The 27,927-nt window shown below is 41.7% G+C and overlaps 1 protein-coding gene across 3 annotated transcripts in view; it reads left to right on the plus strand.

Moving 5' to 3' along the window:
• Fam169b (Protein FAM169B) overlaps positions 1-27,927 on the plus strand; it is an 85,305-nt gene that overhangs the window by 43,824 nt on the left and 13,554 nt on the right. For 2 of the 3 annotated variants that reach the window (XM_087188304.1, XM_087188305.1), the window contains exons 4-7: positions 1,999-2,084; positions 7,628-7,805; positions 24,497-24,679; positions 27,693-27,824. In XM_087188304.1, the coding sequence (XP_087044430.1) occupies positions 1,999-2,084; positions 7,628-7,805; positions 24,497-24,679; positions 27,693-27,824 (579 nt within the window). The remainder of the gene's footprint in view (positions 1-1,998; positions 2,085-7,627; positions 7,806-24,496; positions 24,680-27,692; positions 27,825-27,927) is intronic. The other variant, XM_087188306.1, reaches the window with a different exon arrangement.

The following is a 27,927-nucleotide window of genomic DNA, read 5'->3' on the forward strand; positions in this document are numbered from 1 at the left end:
TTGAGCTGAGAGAATGAGGCAGAGGCGACAGTGGGACTGGCTTTGGCAGTGACACTCAGGAGGGATGGATTGGGGGGAGACTTAGGCAAGAGGACAGATGAGGGGCTGTCTCAGCCCTCTATGGAGACGATCACAAGGTAGCAGAAGGAATTGGAGAGATGTGGTGACTGCAGCATAAGGAGGAGGTGGATTTATAAGGAAGAGGAAGAGGACGATGAGGAGGGGAGGGAATCAGCTCGCTGACTGGAAGACACTGAGCACCTACCCTGTGCCAACCATGTACCTGGTATTCTAAACCAGAACCGGAGCTAAACCAGCTCTGGTGACTGATTTGGGCAGTTGTAGTGGGGAATCTGTGCACCCAAGGCCTGAACTTCAGAGCAGCAGGACTCATGTTCACGTTTGATCAAAGGAATGTTCTGAGGCAGAACCAATGGGCCAGAGGTATGCCAGAGTGTGTGCTATGATTTATTCCTAAAATGTCCCTAAAGCCTCATGTGCTTCCAGGTGGGGCTTGTGGGAGTGACTGGATTAGGGGTGTATGATACTGAATCATAGGTGTGATAACTAGATTAGTCCACAGATTGGTTTAGTTTAGCATAGTTCTGGGTGTAGCTGAATGGATTAACTGAAGACAGAAGACCCACCCTGAGTGTGAGTGGCACCAGCCAATAGGCTTGTAGCCTGAGTGGAATAAAAAGGAAAAGGGAAGCTGCTGCTTTTTCTGCCTGCCCTGCCAAGGACTGTTTCTCCTCTGTGATGTCCCCCTGTCTGCCACCCTGCTTTGGAATCAGCCAACTATGGACTGAACTCTCTATAAACTGTGAGCTGAAATAAACCTCTCCTCCTTTAACTTGTGAGTATCAGATGTTTTGTCCCAGTGGTGAGGAAGTAACTAGGACAGAGTGGGAGGAAGAGAGTGGTCTCTCTCCTTCTACTGCTATGAATCTTAACCCCAGAGCTTCCTATCCACAGACACCTCCGCCACCCCATAAGGGCTCCGTCATTCCTAAGAGAAGACCCCCATCCCTGGCCTGTTGCACAGCACACTGGATTTAGAGTCCAGTGTCCCAGGGCTGGAGCCCACTTCTGCTCCTTCCAGCTAGTTGCTTTCACATTACTTTACCACTCTGAACTTCAGTGTCCTCTTCCAAAAGATGCTGATGATGGTTTCATTGTAAGACTGGGAGAAAATCATGTAAAATAAGGCAGCCCTGACCTCAGTGTCAAGAGAATGCTCTATACACAGGAATTAAGTGGGTTCACTTAATTCCCTAATACTGGATTTCATTAAGTGTAGGGAGTTCCAAGTTGTGGCAAATGACTGGACCTTGATAAACGTTGTAATGTGAAAAAATTGTAATTACCTGTTGCCTTTTTCTGTATTTTTGTATATCCTGTTTTTTTGCAGCAACACTGGGATATATCTTGTTTTAGAGCCAAAGATGGGCTTCCTATCATGACCATTAATCCTGATATGTCAGCTTCAGTGGATTGACACCTGCCTGGCAGATTAGTGGAACATGCTCCTGGGTGTGTCCGGGTGGCTCGTGGAGGTGTGATCCTGGTGCTGTGCTCCATCTGGTCCCTTGCCTGTCCCTCTCTGGTGCTACTCCCTTGCTCTGCTTCTCGGCTGCCATGACGTGAGCAGCTTTGCTCCATTATGCTCTGTCACCCTGATGTTCCTGCCTTGGGGCCAGCTGACCATGGCCTGAATTCAACCTCTTCTTCTTTAATTTGGGGTAAAGCACAGATATTCTGTGTCAGCCACAAGAAAGCTAAGTGATATACTTATGAAACATCTGTGCTGTCCCCTGAGAGATGGTCACTTTATGTCCTCATCATTGCTCTTAAAAACTTCAATCTAAAAACATCACCTACTTTACCCACAAAGAATCCTCCCTTTGCACCCTGTCAGTGGCTCCATGCTGTCTTGTCTGCCCCCTCTGACCACTTCTCTGGGTACACATCATTGTTTCCTTTCTGTTTCCTCTTCAGTTGTAGCTGTTTACTTAAAGGAATCCTGGTGGTCCCTGGAAGATGTGCTCAGAACCGCTGACCCAGCAAGAGAAGGTCTCAGGAAGGTGAGGCAATGAGATTTGAAGGGAACATTTGCAAAACAGATTTTCAAAATCACTGTATTTATTATGCTGTTAATAACTTCAAACAGTCTACTCTGCTGCTGGCTATTCTTTTCCCAGGGCTGCCATCAGAGTGGGTGGCTTAAACAGCAAACCCTGGTCTCATGGCTCTACAGGGTGGAGTCCAAAGTCAAGTTCACCATGGCTTTTTTTGAGGGCTTAGAGGGAGACTGTCCTCCAGGCTGCTTGCTAGCTTCTGGTCATCCTTGTTGTTGCTTCTGGTGGCCCCAGGTGGCTTCCTTTATGTGCCTTCACAGGGTTCTTGCAGGAGGCACATCTGGCTCTATTGAATTCTCCCTTTTTATAAGGATACCAGACACACTGGGTTAGGGAGCATCCTCATGCTCAAATCTGAGCTTGATCAACTGTAAAAACCCATTTCCAAGTAGGGTCACATTCAGGGATACCGGGGGCTGGGACAGCAGCATCCTTTGTGGAGACACATCAATCCACACCACCCTGTAAGCAAGGGAAACAGTAACACCTGCCTACAAGCAACAGGTATTGTGCCGTGGTGCATGTATTTTACCTGCCTGAGTAGCTTGGTAACATTAATCTGCACTCTGTCTATTGTGTGGGAAAGTTCTACCTCATGAGTACCGGCTATGTTTATTGGCATGAGATTCTGTCCTATGTATTACCTCGGACTCTTTACAGAGCTTACCTAATTTCAGAATCTTCAAGGTATTTGTTTTTCACATGCAGAAACTGAAGCTGAGTCATGCAGCTAGCAAGTGGTTTAGCTGGGTCCAGTCAGCTCTGAGCTCAAGCCTGGCGTCTTTGAAGCAATGTTGTTTTGCAGAGCAGTTGTAAAACAGAGATCTGGGATGGTGAGGGTGAAGGCAGGCATAGCAGCAGCTCCTTACAGGTCCAGGCAGAGTCCTTTTGGCTGAATGTTGGCTAGGGCAGAGGCTAAGGAGGGATGTAGGTACCAGCCAAGATGAGGACTCTGACTCACGTCTGCCGTTTCATCTGATTGCTGTATTTCTATTAATTCTGTAGCTGGGAATTAAAAATGAGGCTTCTCTGTAGTCTTGAATTGGTTTTCTAGAATGCCATTTGGCCCATTTCACAGGTTCCAGTAGATTCTGAATGGAAAATCAGCATTTATTCAGGTTCAGTTTGGAGAAGTTCATGATCCAGTTTCTTCTGTCAGTTGAACAATTTTTAGTTCTATTTCCACCCCCTACCCTGACCTGGGAATTGAAGCCAAGGCCTTGTTCATGCTAGGTAAGCACTCTACCACAGAGTTCTACCCCCAATCCTTTTATAAATTTTATTTATTTATTTATTTATTTATTTATTTATTTATGGCACTGGAGATTGAGCCCAGGGCCTTTGTACTGAGCTACATCCTACATCCTCAAACCTTTTTCATTTTTTACTTTAAGACAAGAGTCTTTATAAGTCACTAAGTTGCCCGGGCTGGACTAGAACTGAAGTCCTTTCTCCAGCCTCATCCTCACAAAATGTGAATTTTATTTGTGAGACAAGGTCTTGCCAAGTTGCCTGGGTGGGCCTCGAGCTTTTGAACCTTCTGCCTCAGCCTCCCAAGTAGCTGGGATTATAGGCATGGGCCACCATACCCAGCCAGTTCTATTTTTAAAGCAACAATTTCATCAAGATGTAATTCACAGACCATAAGTTTCCTTCTTTTAAACCATAAAATTTGGTGACTTTTGGTGTATTCACAAAGTTGAATATCCATCACCAGCGCTCCCAGGATATTTTCATCACTCCAAGAGGAAACCCTGTACCTATTAGAAGATACCTCTCATTCTTCTCTTTCCCCAGGCCTGGCAAACACTAATTGACTTTCTCTCTTATGGAGTTGTCTATTCTGGACATTCCATTTCAGTAGGATCTTGTAATATGTAGGTTTTTCAGCTTTTTTACGTAGCCTAGTTTCAGAAGGGTCATCCACGCTATAACATGTATCAGTGCTTCATTACTCTTTTGGCTGAATAATGGTCCATTGCATGCATGTACTGCACTTTATCCATTCATCAGTTGATGGACATTGGAGTTGTTTCCACTTTTTAGTTATTACGAGCAATGGTTCAAGAGCATTTACATATAGTTTTTTGGGGACATTTGTTTCCGGTTTTCCTGGCTATGTACCTAGGAATGGAATCGCTAGTCATATGGCATCTCTATATTTCACATTTTGAGAGCCTGCCAAAGTGTCTTGCAAAGTGACAGCAGTTGCACTATTTTACTTTCTCACCAGCACTTACTATTGTCTGTCTTTTTTTGCATTTTCCATCCACATAGGTGTGACGTAGTATCTCATTGATGTTTGGATTTGCATTTCCCTAGTGGCCAAGAATGTTGACCATCTTTTCATGTGCTCATTGGCCATTTATATATACTCTTTGGGAAAATGTCTATTGTGAACTTTGACCCACTTTTAAATTGGATTATTTGACTTTTTACTATTGAATTATAAGAATTTTTCATATATTCTAGATGCATATAAATTCCTTTATATGATTTGCAAATATCTTTTCCCATTCTTTGGGTTGTATTTTATAGGTCTGGTCTTATCTGACTCTATAGGTATTATTTTGCAAAGACATTTCCCCCCCAAACAAGTTAAGAGTGACTTGAGTTTCACAAAGGAATATGATGTACCCAGCAGTACAGGATCTACCTGGATGTGTTGTTGTCCCAGCTCCTTTGTCACAGGTGGACCAGGTGGCTATTTAATGACTGGTTGTTCTGAATGCTAGGAAGAATCTGATTTGCTTTTTATATCATGTTTCAGAACAAGAGGGTTCACTTATTTCATTTGTCATCTCTTCTAAGTTTAAATGAGAAGCACCTCCCCACCCCAGTTTCTGCAAATGTGGCCTAAATGGTGAAGGAAAAGAAACTTGAACATTATTTTCACTAAATGAATGATGTTGTAAAAATCTATCCTACCTTCTCTGTACATGGGAATATTTCCTTTCTTCATTTGTAGAACTTTGTCTTTACTTTTTTTTCCTTTTAATTACACTTTGTTTCTTACCCAGTTATCCTTCACAAATTACCAAAAAAAGCTTTCTTAATGTTCTCTCTGTTAACATAATTAGTGGTCATAATGAGGAATTATAACTGGATCTAAGTATAATGTCTTAAGAAATGTTTCTAAGTCAAATTCACGTGCTACAAATTTTGCTCCCTATAATGAAATTGGACAAATTAAGTGAATTTTCTTTTTTTCTTGCCAGCTTTTGATTGGATATTTCCCTTCTGCCAGATGCAATCTGCTTTTCTCCTCTATCTTTCCTCTGAACCTTTTGCTTTTATAAGTTGAAAAATAGAACCTCCCACATTACACCGATAAGGTTTTGAGACTTGCTAGTTATTCTTAAGTCTGAGCGGGCTTTGGCTGCCACTGTCTGAGAGACAAAATGTGGCAGCTTCTCAGGCTGAGCTGGTTAGATTTCCACAAATCTTTTCCTCATCTAAAATTTGGCTCTGGATGAAGGTGAAATATTTTACATTCTAAGCCAATTAATAAGTTTACTGGCACTGAACACTTTGTACCATTTGCTAGGGTGCTGTGAGCTGCCTTATTTTTATGATCAGAGCATTTGAAATATAGACAAGTTTTAGAGGTCACATGAGTGAAGTCCTTTAACCATCCATTACCTGAGGAAACCAAAGTTCAAAGTGTGTGAGGCTGAATGTCTCCCAGCAAATCCAGGCTAAGAGCCCACAATTATAAATGACAATGATGATGATGATGGTTTAAAGGCCAAAGATTAAATATGAAATCAAGCATTAGTATTTGCATTAAACTAAGTCCCAGTTCTAATGGAAAAGGATGCAGAAGGGAATCACTTGCTGACTGCTCTTGAGGTGTGCTGGCTGGGGCCTCAGAAGCCCTGCCTGTAGTTCCCCACCTGCTTCTGACAGAGACCTTTCCAGATGTCTCAAGACCTCCTTGGAACAAGGCAGGAAAATCAATAAATGTAATTACTTACCCTCTTTGAGCTTCAGTTTCTTCATCTGTAAACCAAGATGTCCCCAGCGGGTGGTGAGACTCAAATAGTACCACTGTGTCGGTGGAAGTCATAGCCCAGTTAATGGTGTGGCTGATGTGGGAGTCATGCACATGTGCACGTGCACGCACACACACACATGTGCACCTCACAGCATGCAGGCTGTCTTTCACAATGGAGCACTTCTGTAGGAATAAAATCCAACATAACAATACTGCCACTGCACAAATAGATGATTGGTTGCATCTGGTGTGTCACATTTTAGCAGGTACTTGTGGCTGTTTGGAGGGCTGCATTTAGGAGGATTATGAGACTACCATTGTTCTAGTTTGGATCTGAGATGTCCTCCAAAGGACCTGTGTATTAAAGGCTTGGTTAACCAGCCACTGGTGCTCTTGGAGAATGGTAGAACCTTTGTGAGACTCAGTGAGAGGAAGTTGGGTCATCAGGGATATTGAAGGGAAGATTGAGACCCCAGATCCTTCTTGTCTTTCTGTTTCCTGGCTGTCATGAAGTGAACAGGCTTCCTCTCCCATGTGCTTTGTCCGTGATGAGTGAGCTGACACTGGCCCAAAGCAACAGTGCCCACTTACCATGGATTGAAACCTCTGAAACTGCAAGCCAAAGTAAACCTTTCCTCTTTTTAAGTTGACTTTTCTGAGGTATTTTGTCACAGTGATTGAACGCTTGCTAACAACATCTAGGCATAGCCATGTAGTGAGTAGATGCATGGGAGACCCTGATTGTGGCCATATTCTTGCCATCTGTGGGCTATAAAAATGCAGAGAATTTTAAAGACATGAGCATGGAGTCATTTTGACTCATGAAGGAGAAATCTTCCAACTCTGTGGTCCTGACCACAATTCAATTTCCTTATTTGTGATGACTTTGATATGGGCAAGACAGTTCTATTTTCTAGCCTAGAATGGGATGATCCTTGAGTCTCAGTAATTCTCTGGGGTTGGGACTCCAAGTTATGTTTGCAATCTGTCACAAGCTATCAAAAATCAGTTGCTTTTGATGTAGCAACTGATCCCCACCCCAATTATTTTTCCTCCTCCAAGGAGCAGAATTCTAGGGCCAACACCCTGCTGTTGTTAAAAATGGCAGATTGGGTTTATTTCAGGACATATTCAGCAAGTCTGATGACATGGCTTACCCTGGCTCCCCTTGAGATAACTTCCTGTTTCATTCACCTGTGATTAATTGTGCTTTGTCAACTTAATTCCACGTGCACATCCCTGGGGACTCAGGAACCTCCAGCATTGTCACCAGTTCCTGGAGGCCACACTGTTGTGATAGGTCAGTGGTATGAGAACATCTGTGAGAAGCAATGATTTACATTCTGGTTCCTGAGTGCAAAAACAATCCTAAAACAGTGGTACATACACTTGGCCCCAATTTGTGAGTCAATTCCAAGTGCGAAATTTATCATGTCTGATTTTCCTCTCAGGTCTCACTTGGTGGTTGTTCTTTTTTTCTTTTTCTTCAAAGGTTCAGTCCTTTGGGGAAAGGATTGTACTTTTCATTCTGAATGTCATTATTTTTGGAAGATTGGAGAGAAAGTTGGATGATGATGATATGTTTTTTTTACCTCACTCTGTGAAGGAGCAAGCTAAAATTCTGTGGAAAAATGGAGCAGCTGTTGGATTTTACACAACCAAATTGAAAGGTAAGGACATGTTGAAGCTTGGGGCCATGACTGTTTCAGGCTTTTGGTGGGGGATGAGGATTCTTTATGTCTGCCTGTCTCGGAAGGCTACCTTAGTGTGAGTATTACATGGAGAGAATCTTCTGGCACAGGAAGTATCACTAACTAAACCGTTGTGTAAATAAACCCAAGGTATGGATTTCATTTGCACTCCATTTCTTGTCTTGCTGGAAACCAGGCTGAAAAGCATGTCTGATTCCTAGGCAGTGCCATGTCCCCTTTAAAAGACTTGTGATAGTTAATGGGGTACAATGGCTTTGGAAGCATTATGCTTTTCCATTTCTTTAATATTACCAATTAGCTTTCAGGAAAAATACCATTGCTAATAGGTGACACGTGGAGCAGAAAACACACTGAATGCCAAGATTTACAGACATTACCTCAGAAGAAGGGAAGTCCGGCCATGATAACAAGGTTAGGCTAAGTGACTGTGACTTATTTTGAGGGGTAGTGACATGCTGGAAGTGTGGAACAAGTGCCGTTTTGCTGAAGGACGGGTTTCTTCTTTAAAAATGTTTTCTTTAATAGTTTCTTCAACTTTTAAAGACTGTCAACATTGCAGAACCAGCTGTTCCTGGTCCCAGCTTTTGGTTCTCACAAAGTTCTTGATTTTAGTAAAAAATTAATTTTCTTGGAAAATTGGCATAAATGTACTATTGTTGGAGTTGAGTTTTTCTGGGGGGATAAAAAGGCTGATTTTGATATTGAGCCCTGTTCACATTGTGTATATGGTCTGCCTGTCTAGGATGGAATAAACCTGCCCACTCTTTCTCTCATATCAGGGAGATCTGACCAGTTTTACACCTAAACAGCTCCTTCATTTGTTAGTTAAATGTTTGTCAAGGTCAATAACAGGGCCTTTAGCACTTAGGTCTTACCACAGCTTTCCTCATGATAGTCACCAGGCCCTGGATTCTGATGCACCACTTCACTTTTTCAAGTAATCATGGTTTTAGTTGTTTTAAATTTTTATTTTATTTTATTTTTTGGATGGCTGGGGATTGAACCCAGGGCCTCACACATTCTAAGCAAGTGCTGTACCACTGAGCTTCACCCGAGACCAGTGTTAATTTTAGATAGAGACCCATGGACCTGAAGAATAATTAAAATGGAAGAAAACCTTTTTGTACTTCTTCCTCCCTGGGAGACTCATTAATGACCATTTTTCTACCAAACAGCTGATTTTCAATCTGTAAGAGAATCATTACAGCACAGACATCCTGCTAGTCGTACCACTGTTAGCACATTCTGACTTGATGTGTGGGAACAGCAGGTGCAGGGCAGGAAGAGCTTGGCTTTCGCTGTGCCTGGTCTTGTCTCTCTCCTGGTCACAGCGATCCCAAGGGCTTCCAGCTTGGTGGAGATGAAGCAGAGATTGTGACTGCCTTGTGCTTCTGTAGGCTTTTATTTTATTACATATTTTTTTAATATTTGAAAGGTAGCTTATCAGAATAAAAATTATGAAAATATTAGAAACAGTTTCTTTTTGTTCAGCACTTGGTATATGTTGCTCCAACTTCTGGCTTTCCTAATTCCGGTGAGAAATCAGCTGTTACTCTTATTTTTGTTTCCTCATATACACTATGGCATTTTTCTTTGAATACTTTCAAAATTTCCCCTTTAACTTTGGCTTATTATTTTTTTTCCAATTGACGGTGATGTGTCTATGACTTAGTTCATTTGTGGTGCTATTACAAAGCACTTGAGATTGGGTAATTTATAAACAACAGAAATTTATTTCTTAGTGTTCTGGAGGCTTAGAAGGCCAACATCAAGGTGCCTACATGGATCTATGCATGAATTTCGAGTCATATGACTTAATCTCGTCTCTACAAAGCACCATGGTTTGATCACATGGCAATGATGATTAAATTTCTATGTGAACTGTGAACATTTTAGAGGATACATTTAAACCATAGCAGTCCAGGAGTGATTTTTCTTTTTTGGGACTTGCTGAATTTCTTGAATATATAAATTAATGTTTTCTACCAAATTTGGAGAGTTTGGGTTATTGTTTCACCAAGTATTTTTCATACTACTTACCCTTTTCTTTCCCTGGAAGTCCAGTCATATGTACATGGAGGTGTTTTATATAATTTTGTAGGTCTCTGAAATTTTATTTTTCTTTAAATTTTTATCTGTGCTGTGGTTATGTGATTTCATTAGATCTATATAAATTTCATCTACCATCTATAATCTGTTGCTTAGCCCTCCAAGAAATGTAGTTATTTTACATTTTAGTTCTAGAATGTTTCTTTAATAATTTTATTAATTAAAATTAATCATTTTAATTCTTTGAATGTATTTCTTTTTTTTTTTTTTGGTACTGGGGATTGAACTCAGGACCTTGCACTTGTGAGGCAGGTGGCAGAACCATTGAGCTAAATCCCCAGCCCTTGAATGTATTTTTAAAGCTATTTTGAAGCTGTTATCTACTAATGTCTATTTTAAGTCAGTTATATTCCATACTTTTTTTTTTCCAGAGTATGGATTATATTTTCCAGTTTTTTGCATGCTTAGTAGTTTTGGTAATTAGTCATTGCAAATATATTGCAGGAACAAAATTGCTTTGTGTTTTCTGAGAATTTTTGGATTTTGTCCTAGCAGGCATTTAACTTGCCTAGCTCACACTGCAAACCACTGGAAACTTTGCCTCCTTTGTGACTCCTGGCTGCCGATCTCTATTTCTATGGCTTCTTGTGGTTGCTTCTTTCACCTGGCTCTGCAGAAGCCTGCAAATTGATGTCTAAAACTGTCTATCTTCTCCTTGGGTTTCTTGCTTTTGCTGATTTTGGGTTTTGTACTCTGATTCTTCAAATGGTTGTGCTTCAGCTTTCTGTCGCTTGTGCTGCCCCAGCTGAGCAATAGCTTTGGTTAAGATAGGTGCCGAACATACCAACTGAACACACCAACTGATGGAACTGTGTAGTTCCATCTTTCAGGAGTGGAGGTCTCTCTGGTCTCTGACTTCTTTTAATTCTAGTCCTTTGAGGTCTTCTTCATTCAGTAGTATGTTAGCTATAAACCAGGGATTTAGGGATTTTATGCTGTCAATTTGTGTCTCATTTGTTCTGTGGTTGTCATGTTGTTCCTCATTGGATTTCTGCTACTTTTCAAGTCCTGATTTCTAATATTTGACACGTTTATCCAGCCAGGCTACAGTTTTTTCAACCAATATTTTCTGTAGCCACAGGATTAGAATTAGATTCTATGGGTAGTAAGCTGGAAACTCACAGGCTTTACCTATTTCACTTACAGTTTTCTGAAATTAAAAATTTTTCTGCCTTCCATGAGCTTTTGTATGCCTCATGGTGTCTTTGAACATTTTTTAAATTTTGGTTTTAAATAATTCTCATATGTGAAGATTTGCATAGTCACTTCATTCTACCACCAGTATCTGAGATGGATTCTATGCAGGTGTAGATCATAGAATTTTATCTATGATCTTTTTTCCCCATATCTTTAAGTTGGGAGAGCAATGAATTTACATGAACTTAAAAATAGTTGCTATTAGCAGCATGTAGGTAATTTAATTGAAAAGTAATTTAGATGATAGCCAGATATATTTTTACAGAATTTTATTATTTTACTTATTTAACTTGTTAACGTTCACTTGTATAGCTTTTCATCACAGTGATGCAATACCTGACACAGACCAACTTTATGAAGTAGAGAGGTTTATTTACTCAGTTTAGTCCAATCAACACAGTGCAGGCTCTGGTGAAGGGCTCATGGCAGACGGCAGAGCACAGAAGAGAGGAAGGATCACATCTGGAACAGGAAGCCAGGGGTGGGCAGAGAGGGGTCGGGCTTGCTTGCTCTTTTTATGAGAATCTTCTTTTGCAAACTACCAAGTAGTCTCATAAGGACCACCTTAAGCTTTCCAAGTGCAGTGGCCCCAGCGCGACCTGAGGGTCTCCCACAGGGCCCCACCTTTTAAAGTTCCCATTGCCTCCCAATAGCGCCACCTTGAGGACCACGCTTCCAATGCATGCACCGCTGAGTCTTCATCCAGTCCACAGCATACGTGTGAAGACTTGTGATGTAACTGACAGCGGGAAGGCTTTCAGTTCTCAAGTTGGAAACAATTAGTGATGTTTCTTCAGCCTTGGCTCGGTCTTGGAGCTGGTCAGTGTTGTGTTGACCTAAGATATGGGCACAGTGCTTCTCAGCTTCTCATCACTAGCTTAGATCCATGTGATTCAGAATATCTGTTAATTTAGCTTGAATTTGCCTGAAGGCTATAGTTTCATTTTGTGAGGAAAACAAAACATGAATTCAAAGCATAAATATGATCACATGAGCCAGGTTGTACCTACTGAAGAGTGTTCTAATGTCTCCAATCTATGATGGTTCAGCTTACCTTTAAAATTTTTTTATGATAATATGAAAATGATATACATTCAGTAGAAACTGTACTTTGACTTTTGGTCTCTTTCTAAGTGAGTGGTATTAGTACAATACTCTCTTGTAATGCTGGGTACTGGCAGTGAGTCACAACTCCTCATCAGTCAAGCCACCGGTGACAGTAACAGGTGACACTGTATGATGTACTGCATTGTTATTTCATTTGACAGGGTCATGGTCAGTGTATAAGTTGCATTTCTCCCTCACGATATTTTCAAACTTATGATGGGTTTTCTGGGGCTCATCATACCATCTTTTTTTTTTGCTTTTAAAAGTTTATTTGTTCCTTCAGGGAGCGTACTTGGACTTTTTTTTCCCATTAAGTTTATTGGTACATTTTAGGTATACAATACAGTTACATTCATCATTGGGATCTTGTACCTTTACATGACGTATCTTGGTTTTTATTTTTTCCCCATTCCCCTGCCCTCCCTTCACCCCCTCCACCCTTCCCTATTTACAAAGACTTTGTTTCCATTTTTTCCTTTTCCCATATTCTTTCTTTTCCCTTCTTTCCTTTCCCCTACCCCTCCCACTTCCCCTACTCCTTTAGACCTTTTTTTCCTATTTCACAGTATCAATTATACATTTTGATCCTTATTTACACTTTTAGTTTTTCACACCAGAGAAACTATTCGGTAATCATACCATGATTTAAGTTGAGGAGCACCTGTACATTGTTTCTAAGCATCTTAGCACATGCATTTTTGTGTCTATGAGATTTTAAACATAATTTAAAAAATTATAATAGACTAAAATTGGCTTTGAGAGAGTTTAAAGAACTGTAAAATTTCAATTCATATGTCATTTCATGTAACCACAGTAAAAATGAACATAAACTATAATTTCATCATCTGCCCCCAACCTTAATGTTTTTCCTTTATAGTCATTGCCACCCTTATCCTACATTGCCCCTGGCAACTGCTGCTCATTTCTCATCACTAGAGTTTTGTCTTTTCTAGACTACCATATGAAGTGGTGCTGGACAGTGTTTAGCCTTTTGCGGCTGGCTTCTTTCACACAGTGTAATGCCTTTGGGATTCATCCCAGTCGATGTGTGTATCAGTAGACTGTGCTTCTTCATCACAGAGGAGCCTATTCAATACTCAAACAAGTGGGTGCCTTTGTATTGAATGAATAAGATGTTTTCAGGTAGGCTTCTCTTTGGGAACATCCTGCTAATAGTCTGATTTGAATTTCTCCCTTTGCGTGGTGGCTCTATAATTGCTTTCCTTACAAAATATTGACACTCTAGTTATTTCCCTATTTCACGCTGATATTCTTTCTAGATAATAAAAATTAGTGAGGTTTTACTTTAATTTTTCCTCTCAAAGCACCAACCCGCAAGAGTCTAGCATTCAAGGGAAGAAAATACTGGACTGGGGAATGGAGAGTAGGTCAACGTAAGACAGAGCTTGCAAGTATTTTCTTTTGGGATAAAAATTTCAAAAGAAGAGCTTTGCATTTCAGGTTCCTGAAAGCTCAACAGGAACGAAAGTGAGAAAAGCAGGAGTGCTGCTTGACGCTATGAAGGAGGTGATCAGCAGCGCAGACCAGCATGTGACCCTTGGGGTGGCGATGGTGTTGCGAAGGTGGCCTGAGCCCTGGGGGACCCTGCTTGCTGTCCTGCCCAGAAAACTCTGGACCACAGGAACTCCTGCACTATGTCCCATGAAGCAGGTGTCCTGCGTGTCACCTCCTGAACTGTAGAGGAAACATTCAGACTAACACATGGAGTGGCAAGTATGCAGTGTTGTTTCAGGTGCCAACTCTGCCAACCAGAGAAGGGGACTGTGACTGTGAGGAGCAGAGGTCCACTCCTGGGCTTGTGGGATAGGAGGGCGTGGGCGGGGTGCAGGAGGTGCCACCTGGTTTCTTACTCTGGGATGGGAGCCCCTCTTGTCCCCTCTTTGTCAAACAGCTTTCTTTATTTGCTTATACGTAGATGTCCCCTAAAGCCTGTGGGATCACAGGGAGGACTCTGAGAAGGTGATTGGATTATGGGGGCTTATAGTCCAGTTGGTCAGAAGAGGTGGGTCACTGGGGGTGTGGCCTGGAAAAGTTTATCTCCTCTTGCTCCTCCCTCCACTTTCTGCTTCCTGTCCAACATGCTGTGAGCAGTTCTCCTCCATCATCCTCCTGTGCCCTGCCTTGGAGCCAACCAATTACGGACTGAAACCTCTACAAACTGTGAGCCAAAATTAACCTCTCTTCCTTTAATTGGCAGATGTCAGGTATTGGGTCTCAGCAACTAGTAAGTGACTAAGATATTTATGTCTCCTGTGTTCTCAGAGCTTGGACATTAGTGTGCTATGATGGCCACCTGACCTGTAGCTCTTCCTGCTCTAAAAGGCCAGTTCCTACTGTAGTGCCAGAGTCATTTTATTCCTTCAAAGCCTCTTGAAAGAATCAGGTTGGCCCAGGTGGTATGTGGCTTGGATGCTTGAGCTCACGGGTCCACCTGTATGTAACTCAGCTCCCTGTGTCAGGCAGGCTGGGTTTTGTGGCTCGGATATGGGCTTCTGGCTGTGTCTGTTTCACTGAGGCTGCAGTAAGGGCAGTTTTAGAGAAGGGCTAATGAGTTTGCCAGACACCACATGATATTCCATGGAAGATTTTCTTTTTCTAGAGTCTCAACTTGGACTGTGACTTTGTCTAGTCAAGACTATTAGGTAGCCCTTCATTGCTGGACAACTCTTAAGTTTTTGAGTGTTCCAGAAGCCACTGTATTATGTTGTCCATGCTTTGTAGGATACAGGATTTCTTGGACCCAATGGGACTCAGTGATCTGAGTTACCAAGTCCACTGTGTGATTCTCGTGTCCTGGAAAGTTTAAAACTGACCTAAAATATCTGTTCCTCAATGAAGTGGCATTGCTTCCAGGGACAAAAATTTGTTCTCGAGGAATGTGTTAATCAGCTTTCTGTTGCTAGAAAAATGGATGCAATAGTCAACTTGTGAAGAGAAAATTTTCTTTTGGCTCACAGTTTAGGGATTACTGGCCATGATCAGTCGGCACTGTTGATTTTGGTCCTGTGATAAGGCAGCACACTGAGGTGGGAGCGGGATGGAGGAAAACGCTCACCTCATGGTGGGAAGCAAAAGGGAGAGAGAATGGGACTGGGCCTCACAGTGTCCTCCAAGGACACGCATCCAGTGAGGCAGGCTTTCCTCTACGTAGGTGCTTTACAGCCACATGAACGAAACTTTGCGATATGAAATTCACTGACAATGGGGCTTCCACTGGCTGGGCACTCTATCAGCCACACTAAAACTTTCTCTGTGCCCTATTTTGGTTGTCAAAACAGCTGGGCAGAGAAATGCATTATGGTATCTGTCTTGCCACTTACCTGCGTAATCTTCTCCCTTCTGTCTTCTTCATTCTGGACAAATCTCTTTTTTGAAGCAGATAATTTCCTCTGTTACTCTCTGGCTGTCTTCCTTTATCCTTTTCTGGTGGACCATCTGTGAGCTCTGTCTCAGGTACTGTAAGAAGTCACTCATATCTTCACTTAAGTTAACCCTCTCCCTCTGTTTCTTTGATTTATTTTGGGGGTATATTATTGTTAAAGGGAAGTTTTCGGTTCCACTGTTTACTCTCTTGTAGGTTTTGCCTTATTCTCTGAGAGGTTCCTTGGTCCAGATTTCCCGGGCTGTTGAGGTACAGCCCTCTTGTATGTGCACTGTGCGTCCATGTTCCCAATCATGGTTTCATCTTAGGTCCCAGTTATTCAATGCATTTCTCCAGAAAGGTCCTGCCACTGAGCAGAAACACCAGGCTCCTGTGGTGAGTTCAATTAACTTTATACACAGCCTAGAATCCAATTCATTCATATTCATTTACTGTTTTGTCATTAATGTTCACCAGACAGCTATTATTTATCCATTTTTCTGCATGCTTAGCTATCTTTTCCTTTTTCTGGTTCCCTACCTTTGGCTATTTCTTTCTTCTTCAGAAGCTTATACTGTATACATAGACTGAAAAGGAACTGTTCTTCATTTTTCTGCTCTCTGGAAGGTATTCTTTAGAAGTTTAGCACAACCTACCTCTGTTGTGTTCAGTGTGGGAGGTTTTTAATCACTAATTTAAAATTTCAATGTTTATAGGACTGTTCAGTCTTTCTATTCTCCCTTGTGTCCATTTTTGGTAGATTGTATTGTCATAGGGATGTGTTTTTTAATTAATCTTTGATTTATTAGGATATTCTATTACCTTTTAAATCACTGTCACATCTCTGGTAATGTTTCTGTTTCGAATTCCTCATATACTTGATCTACTGTGTCTCCTTTTGCACTTTAGCACATTTTGAATGACAAAAAAATCCTTCCTATCTTTTATTTTATTAATTTCTTTCTTTTCATTTTCTCTGTCTTTTTTTTTTTTTTGAGTTTCTTTTGTTCTTGTTTAGTCTTTTAAATTCTGATGTTCAGTGTAGTAAATTTTGGCCTTTCTCATCTTCTCCAATTATCATTCGTGGTTAAAATAGTCTCACAGTACTGACAGTTTGATCAGCCCTTCCTGCTGTGGCCTCATGGAATGGAAATTCTGATTGGTTTGTGCGTTACCAGGCCTGCACTTGGCGCCTGGCTTCCTGCTTCCTGCAGTACTCACTGTCAAGCGTGGTCTCTGTGTCCCTCCCCATGGGCCCTTTTCCAGGACTGGTGAGCCTTCCATAACAAGGTCTTTCTGGATATTAAAATCTACCTGAGCGATAGCAGCTTTATTCTGACTTTGGAAAGTACACATCTGGAATATGTTTTAATCTTTTGTTCAAAGAGTTGTTAGCTGTAGAGAAAACCTGTGTAGTCAGTGAAGGTGATTTGGGACATGAAGTAGCCAGAAAGAAAGACACAGGATGCCGAGAGACCTTAGTTCTTGGCTCAGTTCTGCCACCAGCAGAACTGAGTGGCATGGGCTGGTCTCTGTTTGCACTGGGAGCTGAGCAGAGGTATTCTTGGGCAGCTGGAACCAAGTCCCTGTCCTCTAAGTCTGAAACCTTTTTGAGCCTCTTAGTTGCCATGTCTCTGCAATGAGTAGAATGGATGAGGTCACTACTAGGGCTCCTCCCAACTATTCCAGGTGACATTATAGCCATTTCTTTGGATTTTTATATTCTGGTTATGAGAAGAGAGCCTATCTGAGGGCAGCTAGCTGATTGCCTCAGGCCTGTCTTAATTAGGTGGTAATAAGAGTTGGTTTTGGGGCTGGGATTTTGCTTGGTGGTTATACCGTTTGCCTTGCAAGTGCAAGGTCCCGAGTTCAATCCCTGGTACCAAAAAAAAAAAAAAAAAATGAATTGGTTTTGGGAATTGCTGTAACAAGACAGATTTTATTTGACCAACCAGAGCATATGATCAGCCCTTAGAAAAGGCTGGTAGAGTAAATTTTTCTTGTTTTTCTTTTTCTTTAGCAGTTTATTTTGAGAGAATTTCAGATTTTTAGAAGAATTGTAAAGACAGTTCAGAATGATTCTATATACCCTTAACCACCTTCCCTAATGTCTACATCTCACATTACTATGGAACAATGTTCAAAGCAAAGACATTAATGTTGGTTAATTTTCCACTGATGTCCTTCTTCTCTTCCAGGATCTGATCTAAGATACCATGTTGTATGTTCTCCCCAGGCCTTCCTAGTCTCCTTTTCCAATCTGTGAGCATTCTTGGTTTTTCCCTGTTATTTGTTTATTTAATCATCTGGACACTTTTGAGAAGTATTGGTCAGGCACTATGCAGAAGGTCCCTTAATTTACACTTGGCTAACATTTTTGCATGGTTAGACTGGAGTTATGGGCTTGAGGGATATTGGGGTATCCTTCTCACATGCAGGAGGGTCAGGGTCCGTGACATCAACATAGCCAGGTGATAAACCTGATCTCTCGATAAAGGGGGCTCTGCAAGGTTTCCAGTGTTAAGTTGGTTTTGTTTCCTTTTCATTCTTGCTTTGCTACAGTCTTTAAAAATTAATTCACTGTATCTTCAAAATACTGATATAAAATTATATTTCTGTGGTATGGTAGAGAAGCTGATACATGTATTTGATGTGAAATGGTCAAATCAGGGTCTTTAGCATTTTCATCTCTTTAAACATTCATCATTTCTGTGTTAGCAGCCTTCAAATTTCTCTCTTTTAGTTCTTTATAGAATATATAATAAATTTTTGTGAACTATCATCATTTACTGCTCATGTTCTCATTATATCATTTTAAAATCAATTTCATTGAAATACAATGTTATAGCCCTAAATTTTCCCAGTTGTAAGTGTATAGTTCAGATACTTTAGAAATTTTAGAGGGTTGTGTAACTATCACCAAAATCCAGTGTTAGCACATGCGTTAGTCAGCTTTTCATCACTGTGACAAAACACCTCAGGAAAACAACTTACTTAAATGAGGAAAGGTTTTTTTTGGCTCAAGGTTTCAGTCCATAGTCAGCGGAGCGGCTCCATTGCATTTAGGCTTATGATGCAGCAGAAACATCATAGTAGAAGGGCACGGAGGAGGAAAACTCACTTCATGGCAGCTGGGAAGTGGAGAGAGAAGGAAATAGCCAGCAGGAAAGAGCTGAGTTCCAGGTAAGGTACACACATCAAGCCTCTGTGACCCAGTCCATTCAAGTGGGTCTCACCACCTGTTTCCCAACAATATTGTGATGGATTAACCCACTGATGATGTTAGAGCCCTCATGAGCCAATCACTTCCCAAAAAGGCCCATAGCAATCAAGCCTTCCACACAGTGAACATCTTGGGGACATTTTGGATCCCAAGCATAGCAGGACATTACCATTACCCTACTCGGTGGTGTCTGATGTCAGTCTGTTTCCATCTGAGTCCTAGGCAAGCACTGATGTGCCCTCTGCCTTTTTCTGCACATTTCACCCAAATGGAGTGATATATCTAGTCTTTAAGTCTAGCTTTTTCCACTTACCATGGTCCTTTTGATGTTCTACAAAATGGAGCATGTGTTAGTATTTTGTTCCTTTTTATTGCTGAGTAAGATTCTATTGTGTGAACATACTATATTTTGCTTATGTATTTATCATTTGATGGATTGTTTTCCATTTTTTGACCATTATGAGTAACGTAGCTATAAATAGTCTCTTAACTGACTTTCTATGGAAATATGTGTTTAATTTTCTTGAGTAGGTTCCTAGGAGTAGGATTGCTGGGTCATTTGATGATCTTACATTCAATGTTTTAAGGACTTGCCACATGGCTTCACAAACTGGCCATACCATTATACATTTCTTTCAGCACTACTTGAAGGTTCTAATTTCTGCATGTGCTTGTCAGCACTTATTATTGCTGGTCTTTTTTATTCTAGCCACTCTAGTAGCCCAAAGTGGCATTTCATTGTGGTTTTAACTTGCATTTCCCAAGTGATGAATAATGTTGAGTAGCTTTTCATTAATAATTACCTACGTGAATGTCTTCTTTGAAGAAATGTCTGTTCAAGTTTTCTTTCCACTTTTAATCAGGTTACTTTCTTCTTATTGTAGGAGTTCTTTCTTCTGGTTGGAAGTATTTTATCAGAAATGTGATTTGCAAACATTTTCATGTGGTCTGTGGGTTGGCTTTTGCTTTCTTAATTAAATCTTTTGAAGAAAAAGTTTTAAAATTTTGTTGAAGTTAGATTTGTCAATTGAGTGTGCTTTTGGTGTTGAATCTAAGAATTTTTGTCTAACCCAAAGTTTTGAAGATTTGTTTGCTTTTTTCCCACAGGAGCTTTATTGTTTTCATCTTTGCATTTATCTCTGAGATCCATCTTGAATTAATTTCTGCATTGAATCTGTTGCACTAGATGTGTGGCAAGGGCCCAAGTTGATTTTAAGAACTACTTCATACCTATTTTTGCTTTGATTTTCCTGTGTGCATTTTTATTGGTGCATATTACCCAGTAGAGTGAGTTTTGTTTTGGCGTATTCATACCTGCAGACAATCTACTTCAAACTTCTATCTCCTCATCATACCACACCATGCACTTCCCTCTTCCCTTCCTCATATTCTCATCCTCTTTTCTGCTAGTCTACTCACCTGATACATTTTTAAAGTAACTTTTTGTTTTTGTGATGGGATCAAACCCAGGATCTTGTACCTACTAGGCAAGCATTCAATACCCTCAACCTGTAATACATTTTAAAAAATAATTCCAGATTTTACTCATGAATTGACAAAAGCTTTTAGAGTATAAAATAACCAGCCTTTCTATAAAATATTGATTTTAATTATACATAAGGTGATATACAAAAATAAGAATGTTTTTATTTCTAAAGTAAATATTTTAGTCAAAGTTGCATCTGAATCAAATATTCCTTTCATCTTTTCCAAGAGATTTTAGTTATTAACTATAATTATAGTTGTTAGTATTATATAGTAACACTTTGTTTGAAATATATTATAAACTTTTTCCTCATTAATTTAAATGAAATATAAAATTAAGGATTTTGTAATATGATTCACATAGGAAAACATTTATAATGGTATGAATTACTCTCATACAGAAAATGTCATTGGAATTACATAAAATATTCTAATGCTTGAAGGTGCCAGACACAATGCTTGGCACTGACTCAGTACTCCATAAATTTAACCTGTAATACATTTTACAGCAATAATTGACATCATTTTTAGAGCAGTTTTAGGTTTACAGAGAAATTGAGACTAAAGAACAATGTATTCTTTTGTATAGGACCCCGTTTCCTCTATTATTAATTTACTGCATTAGTTGTGATGAATTTATAGTCTATGAACCAATATTGATATCTATCTACCTACCTACCTACCTACCTACCTACCTACCTACCTACCTACCTATTAGGAATCTCATGATAAAATACCATAGTCTGGTTGTTTAAACAACAGAACTTGATTCTCTCTTAGTTCTGGAGACTGGAAGTTAAAGATAACAGATTTCTTCCTTAGCCCAGCTACTTGGTTTGCAAACGTCCACCTTCTCATTAAGTTCTTTTCTTGTGCATGCAGAGTGTCTTTCTCTGGACCCAAATTTCCTCTTCCTCTAAGGACAGCAATCACAGTGGAACAAGGGCCAACCTAATGGTCTCATTAGGTTTAAGTGTTTTGTCCTGATACATATTCTGAGGCCCTGGGGGTTTGAACTTTAGCATGTGAGTGTTAGGGAGACACAATTCAGCCCATAATAGTACATTATTATTAGCTAAAATCCATAGTTTATATTAGGTTCACGCTTAGTGTTGGATATTCAGTGGGTTGTCTCATGACATGTAGTATCGTACTAAGTAGATTCTCTGTCCTAAAATTCTTCTCTGTTACACCAACTCACCCCACCTCCACCCACATAACCATTTTTTAAAAATTACAACCTTAACTTTTCTTTTCCTAGGATGTCACAGACTTGATGGAATGTTGGGATCTGGGGCATTAAAATGGTGCCTGTTCAGGTCGGCTTCTTTCACTTAGTAATATGCCTTTAAAATTTCCCTATGTATTTTCATGGCTTAATAGCTCATTTTTTAAAATGCCGAGCAACATTCCGTTGTCTGGGTGTTCAGTTTGTTCATTTGTTCACCTACTGATGGACATCTTGGTTACTTTCACTTTTTGGCAATTGTGAATATATCTGCTCTCAACATTTGCGTGCAAGTTTTTGTGTGAACATAAATTATCAACTCTTTTGGGTAAATACTAAGGAATGTGATTGGTGGATCATATGGCAGAAATATATTTAGTTTTGTTAAGAAACTGCTGTGGTGCCTTGCAAAGTAGCTGTACCATTTCTTGCTTCCATTAACAGTGAGTAAGAGTTCCTGTGGCTCTGTGTCCTTCCCAGCTTCTGGTGTTATCCATGCTTTGGATTTCGGCTGTTGTAATAAGTGTACAGTGGCCTCTCACCGTTTTAATTTGCAGTTGCCTATTGATCATTTTATATGCTTATTTGTCATCCGTGTATCTTCTTGGTGAGGCATCTGTTCATATTTTTGCCCATTTTATCATCAGAGTCTTGGTTTTCTGATTGAGTTTTAAGAATTATTTATATATTTTGGCTAATAGTCTTTTTTTATCAGACATATCTTTGGGAGATATTTTCTCCTAGTCTGTGGTTGGTTTTCTCATTCTTTGAGTGGTGTCTTTCACAGAGCAGAAAGTTTATATTTTAATCATTCCAACTTACCAATTTTTTCCTTCATGGATCATGCCTTTGGTGTTGCATTTAAAAAGTTATTGCCATACTCAAGGTCATTTAGATTTTCTCTTATGTTATCTTCTGGGAGTTTAATGGTTTTGCATTTACATTTAGGTCTATGATTTGTTTCATGATGATTATTGTGAAGAGTGTAAAGTGCACTTCTAGATTCATTAGTTTACCTCTGGATGTCTAGTTATTTCAGCACCATTAATGGAAAAGATTATCCTTTTCCCACTGAATTGTCTTGGCACCTTTGTTGAAAACCTAAGTGTAGGAGTTTATTTCTAGACTCTCAATTCTGTTCCATTTGTCTATTTGTGTATCGGGGTGCCAGTATTACACTTGATACTCAACTTGATACTTGCTGAAGTCTTGAAACTGAGTAGCATAAGACATCCAACTATGCTCTTCTTTTTCAAAACTATTTTGATTATTTTAGAGACTTTACCTTTCATATAAATTTTAGTATCAGCTTATACATTTCTACCAAAAAGCCTGCTGGGGTTTTGATAGAGCTGGCATTGACTTATAGATAGATTTGTGAAGAACTGTCAACAGTTTTGACTTATCCAATTGATGAACATGGAATTTTTCTGTATTTACTTAGAACTTTAATTTCTTCCAAATAGTTTGTGGTTTTCAATGTTTAAGGCTTGCACTTCTTTTGTTAAATATATTCCTGAATATTTACTTCTTCTTAATGCTTTGTTGAATGGAATTATATCTTAATTTAAATCTAAACTTTCTTAACTTTGAAAGACTTCACATTAGGGGAAACTTTTTCTCATGTTCTACAAATTGAAATATGAAAATTTCAATCAAGTTGATACTATCCAACACATTGAGGTCAAAATTCCAAATATTTTACAATTACTATCTCAAGTGAATTGAGTTCCCTTGTTGGACATATATTGTTGATTTACTCATTTTTAGCATAAGGTAACAACTGTCCATTTAAGGACTGTCTTGGTTGGCACTTGAGCTGGGATCAGCTGAGTGGTTTTCTAATGTTGCCTTTGTGTCCACAGTGACCTACCTGTCAGCTAATTGGGCCTGTTGCTTAGGGCTGGCTGTAGCTTGGCTGGGACCACAGGGCCGTTCAGACCATTTTTCTTTCATGGTATCAGACAGGTCTGTGCTGGTTTGTAGGTATCTCAGAGAGTCTAGAGGGACACTGGACCCATGCAGCCCAAGCTCAGAATTGCTGAGCTGTTACCCTGCCTCATTCTGTGGCTCAGAGTGAATCACAGGCCAACCTGGATTGAAGGGGAGGGGAGGTAGACTCTGTTTCTTGATGGGATGGGCTTCAAAAATCCCAAGGGTAGGGATATAGGAAGGGAAATAACTTTGGCCATTTATGCAAAGGGTTCACCACAGTAGTGTGTATCTTTGTAACAAATGACTGGCTTTGAGGTCAAGTTCTCATTGCAGAAATGACAGCCATGCTGGTGTCAGTGTTGGCTGCAATAAAGTTAAATTCAAGGTGGAAAAGTGGGGAGGGGACCAACTGGAGGTTCACTTGCTGTTCTGCAGCAGGGTTATCAATGTTTCGTGGGAGGCAGGGCCTGGTGCTGTGTCTGTTTGGGGCACATGCCTTTTGCCCTAATTGGGCACTGTGAGCCCATGTCGGAGTTACTGATACAAATCCATATCCTGGAGATGAGAGTGTTTGGTCTCCCAGCCCATGTTCTCTGGCTTCAGGATTCACTCTTGCAGGGAGAATTTTGATGCTTCCAAGATAATCTTTGTTGGCTGAAAGGTGAGGTCTTGAGGTTGGGTACATGAGACATTGCTCTGCTCAGTCTTCCAGGTTTCCTTCTCATTTTGGTGGAGTGGTCCAGTGGTCCAGTGGCTGCCCTGTAGCAATTAATAAGACATGAGACTTACAAGAAAACAGATTGGTCAACTAGCTAACTAGTGACTTGGAATGATCTGCTATTTTAGCATTGACTGTTTGCCTTGTGAAGCTAACTCTGCTTCCAGGTGGCAGCAATGATCCTGGCTATGCAGGGACCCCACAGGGTCCTGGTGGGTCCACATCCAACCCAAGAGACAGTGTGTGCGTCTTGCTTTCCCTGCAGGCAGTCTGTGTAGCAACAGCACTGGCGCGTCCTATCTGTTGCCTGTTTTCGATACTGTGTTTGTCAGAAGGACACACCGTCGCCAAGGCCTGGGAACAGCCATGCTGAGGGACTTCTGTGAGACCTTTCCAGAAGATGAGGCCCTGGGCATCAGCTATCCGATTTCTCCTGCCATGTTCCAAGGTAACCCCACCTTGTGTGTGTGAGCATTCGGGTGACGGGGATGAAGAGAGCCTGTGTTTTCCAGGTGATTCTGGGGTGGGAGTCTCTCGGGAGGCCCTGGGCGGATGCAGCCCTCAGCTTTTCCTTCCTTCTAAGGAGCCTCCCATGGCTTCAGCACAGAAACCTCATGCTGGACCTCAGGAAACGAACCTTCTCTACCTGAGTCATCATTGGATTTGAAAATGTGGGTGGTTCCCGAACTCATGATGGCTTAGGAGCTTATTGACTTTATGAAGGTGTGAAAGCAGTACATATTCAGTAGAAAGTGTATTGCAAATTTTGAGTTCTGATCTTTTCCTGGGCTTGGGATATGTGGTCCCATTCCATCTCTGGGGATGCTGGGCGCTGGCTTCGAGCCCCAGGTCCCCGTCCACCATGGCATCGCCAGGGTAAATACCTGCGATTCTCCAGTAGACTGTGTTGCCGGTTCTCTTTTGGATGCAGAGTTCAATAAAGTACACAAGCCATCCCACATTTGTAAAATAGGCTTTGTGTTAGAGGAGTATGCCCAACTTCAGGCTTGTATAAGCACTCAGAGCACATTTGAGGGATGCGCTAGGCTAAGGGATACTTCTCAGCAGGTGACATGTCTTACATGTACTGTAAAATTATGAATTTACAATGGGTTTATTGGGATGTGACCTCATTAGGAGCTGAGGAGTATCTGTAATCAGAAACAAAGCAACAACCTCAGACAGAAGCAGATTCCAGAGAACTGCCTCTGGGACCCTCCCAGTGAGTCCACTGTTTCATTTGAAGCTTATAGTACATGACTTTGTCCTTTGAAATAGAAGCTGCAGGAGAGCCCAGGAGCTGACGGAGGAAGGCAGGAGAGAGTGGAAGCTTCCAGCACCTCTGATGTTTTCACTTTCCTTCCTCTCTGATCACCCTGCTGGATCCCTTTCCAAGTTCTTGACATTCTTTGTATGTATTTGCCAGAGCAAGATCAAAAGCTCAGCTGCTAAACGTCACACACTCCAAGTCAATAAGGGTGGGCGGGCCCAAGAGGACCTCTCTGGGCTCCCTGCTTCCCATGAAGCACGCCCACCCAGCTCTGGGCCCTGCCCCTCTGCTTTTCATACAGATGCTTTTGCAAGTTACTCTTTAGTCCCAGGGTCCTTCTGGAACGAAGAGAACAATGGATAGGAGGGGAAAGTTAGGAACGGCAAGGAAAATTCTGTTGCTCTGAAGTCGCAGAGAAAAGCAGGTGAAAAACACACTTTCCCTCAAGTGGGTTTAGTTATTTCTTTGTGTTTTTCAGACCCTCAGGCTATTATTAAACTCAAGAGAGCCTTGGATTTCTGCAGAGCATGCCCCAGGCTTCCTGTGCTGGGAGCTCACTGTCAGAGGCAGGGCAGGCCGTGGCAGTCAGGCAGCAGGTCCTTTGGATAAGGACCACACCTGCCAGCCTCTCATTCTCCTGTCGATTCTGAGACCTCTGTTGGAGCATGTTGGCCTCCGAGTTCGGGCCACCTCAGGCTCTCAGTGTCTTGAAAGTGGGGGCCTAGGAGCCTGTCCTCCGGGAACGGCTGTCCTTCCTTTGTCTCCCTCTGCAGAGAGAGACCCGAAGGTCCTGATTCGGAACCACAGTTCTTCTCCTGGTGGTTCAGCCACCCACCCTCCCTGGCAGGCTTTTATTTGGTAGTCTTGCCCTTCTTTTTTTCTGCTCCCTTTGCTTTCAGCCCCTTTTCCAACTGGATCCCAACTGCAGGGGACAAGGACACTAGGCCAAGGAGATGTGCCCTCTGGACCCACACTGCTCCTTCTGAACCAACTCAGCGTGGCAGAACCCCAGATTCCTACCAGTGGCTGCCTGGGGGCTGATTGCACTTCATCCCTGTGTCTGCCCTCATGGGGTGGACACGGCACCCACCTGCACACCCCTGGGGCCCTGGGCAGCTGTTGGTGGGCTGCAGATGGAGTGTGGGCCAGCGTCCACATCTGTGTGCAGCGCCCCCTTGAGGAGGGGAGGGAGCAGGGCAGGGGAGAAGCCCGCTCTTGTGGTATTGCCACTTCCTGATGGAGAACTCCAGGAGTCCAAGAATTCTAAGTTGGACCCTGGCTTTCTCTGTTGTTAAGAAGTTGTATTTGCCAAGCTAGGAGGGCAGAGCGGGTTACACCTAGCACTTTGATACTTTCAAATAGTTAGCATTGCATTCTATAGATTTCTGCCTGTGCTCTCGTCCCGTACCCTACAAAAATTAGGAGAGGGCTTGATGAGGACCCCTCAGACCCCTGCAGGGCCAGAGCAGCTCCCTATTTGCCCGTAGTCAGGCACTGGCATTCAAAACTGCCCACTCCAAACCCGTGACATCTCGATTTTGGACCTCCAGCTTTCAAACTGTGAGAAATAAATTTCTGTTGTTTAAGCCACCTGATCTGTGGTAGAGTTGATCTTCCATATCTGTGGCTTCCAAATTCTGGGATTCAACCAAGCATGGATTGAAAACACTTGGAAAAAAATATGTCTTTACTGAACATATACAGATTTTCCCCCTGGCCATTATTCTCTAAACAGTGTAGTGTCACCACTATTTACAAAGCATTTACATTATATTTAGTGGACTGTAACTCCTTGTAAATCAACTCCTTGATTTAAATGTGTAGGAGGATGTTCCTAGTTATGTGCAAACACGATGCCATTATATATGAGTATGGCATGCTCAGATTTGAGTGCCTTCAGGGGGTTCTGGAACCACCCCTGCCAGATATCAAAGGGGATTGTGTCTTTGAAATGAAATGCGCATGGGATGGATGGAGTTGGGAGCACCACTGCGTGGGTGAGGCTGCAGCGTCCAGGGGAGGCTGGTGAGAAAGTGCTGAGTGTAGCAGAGATCAGAGCAGGTTGCTGGGGGGGCAGGGCTGCTGCAGGAGGAGCTGGATGAGGGCCACGTTCGAGACACCAGAGAGAGCTGGTCCGGGTGAACCGGGGCTGGGCAGGGGTCTTCCTGACACATGCGTGTTCTCCCCTCAGTCTGCAGGCACTTCCTGCTGGCCTGTCCAGAGCTTCGGGGTCGCCTGTGGGAGGTGGAGCCCCCCGGGACCTGGGACCAGCGCATCAACATCTGGCTCCAGGTTCAGCTTCAACAGGCAGGACTTCCGGATGGTGAGTGGGACTGAATACAGTGCCCTTTGTCTGGTGATTCCAAACATGGATACCTGGTACAGATTAACTCCCATGCATGTGGATTCTGTGTTTGTTGGGGTTA

Source organism: Heterocephalus glaber, unplaced genomic scaffold, assembly GCF_053883595.1.
Source record: "Heterocephalus glaber isolate CG9 unplaced genomic scaffold, H.glaber_assembly_v1.0 deba00001531, whole genome shotgun sequence".
Classification (NCBI taxonomy): domain Eukaryota; kingdom Metazoa; phylum Chordata; class Mammalia; order Rodentia; family Bathyergidae; genus Heterocephalus; species Heterocephalus glaber.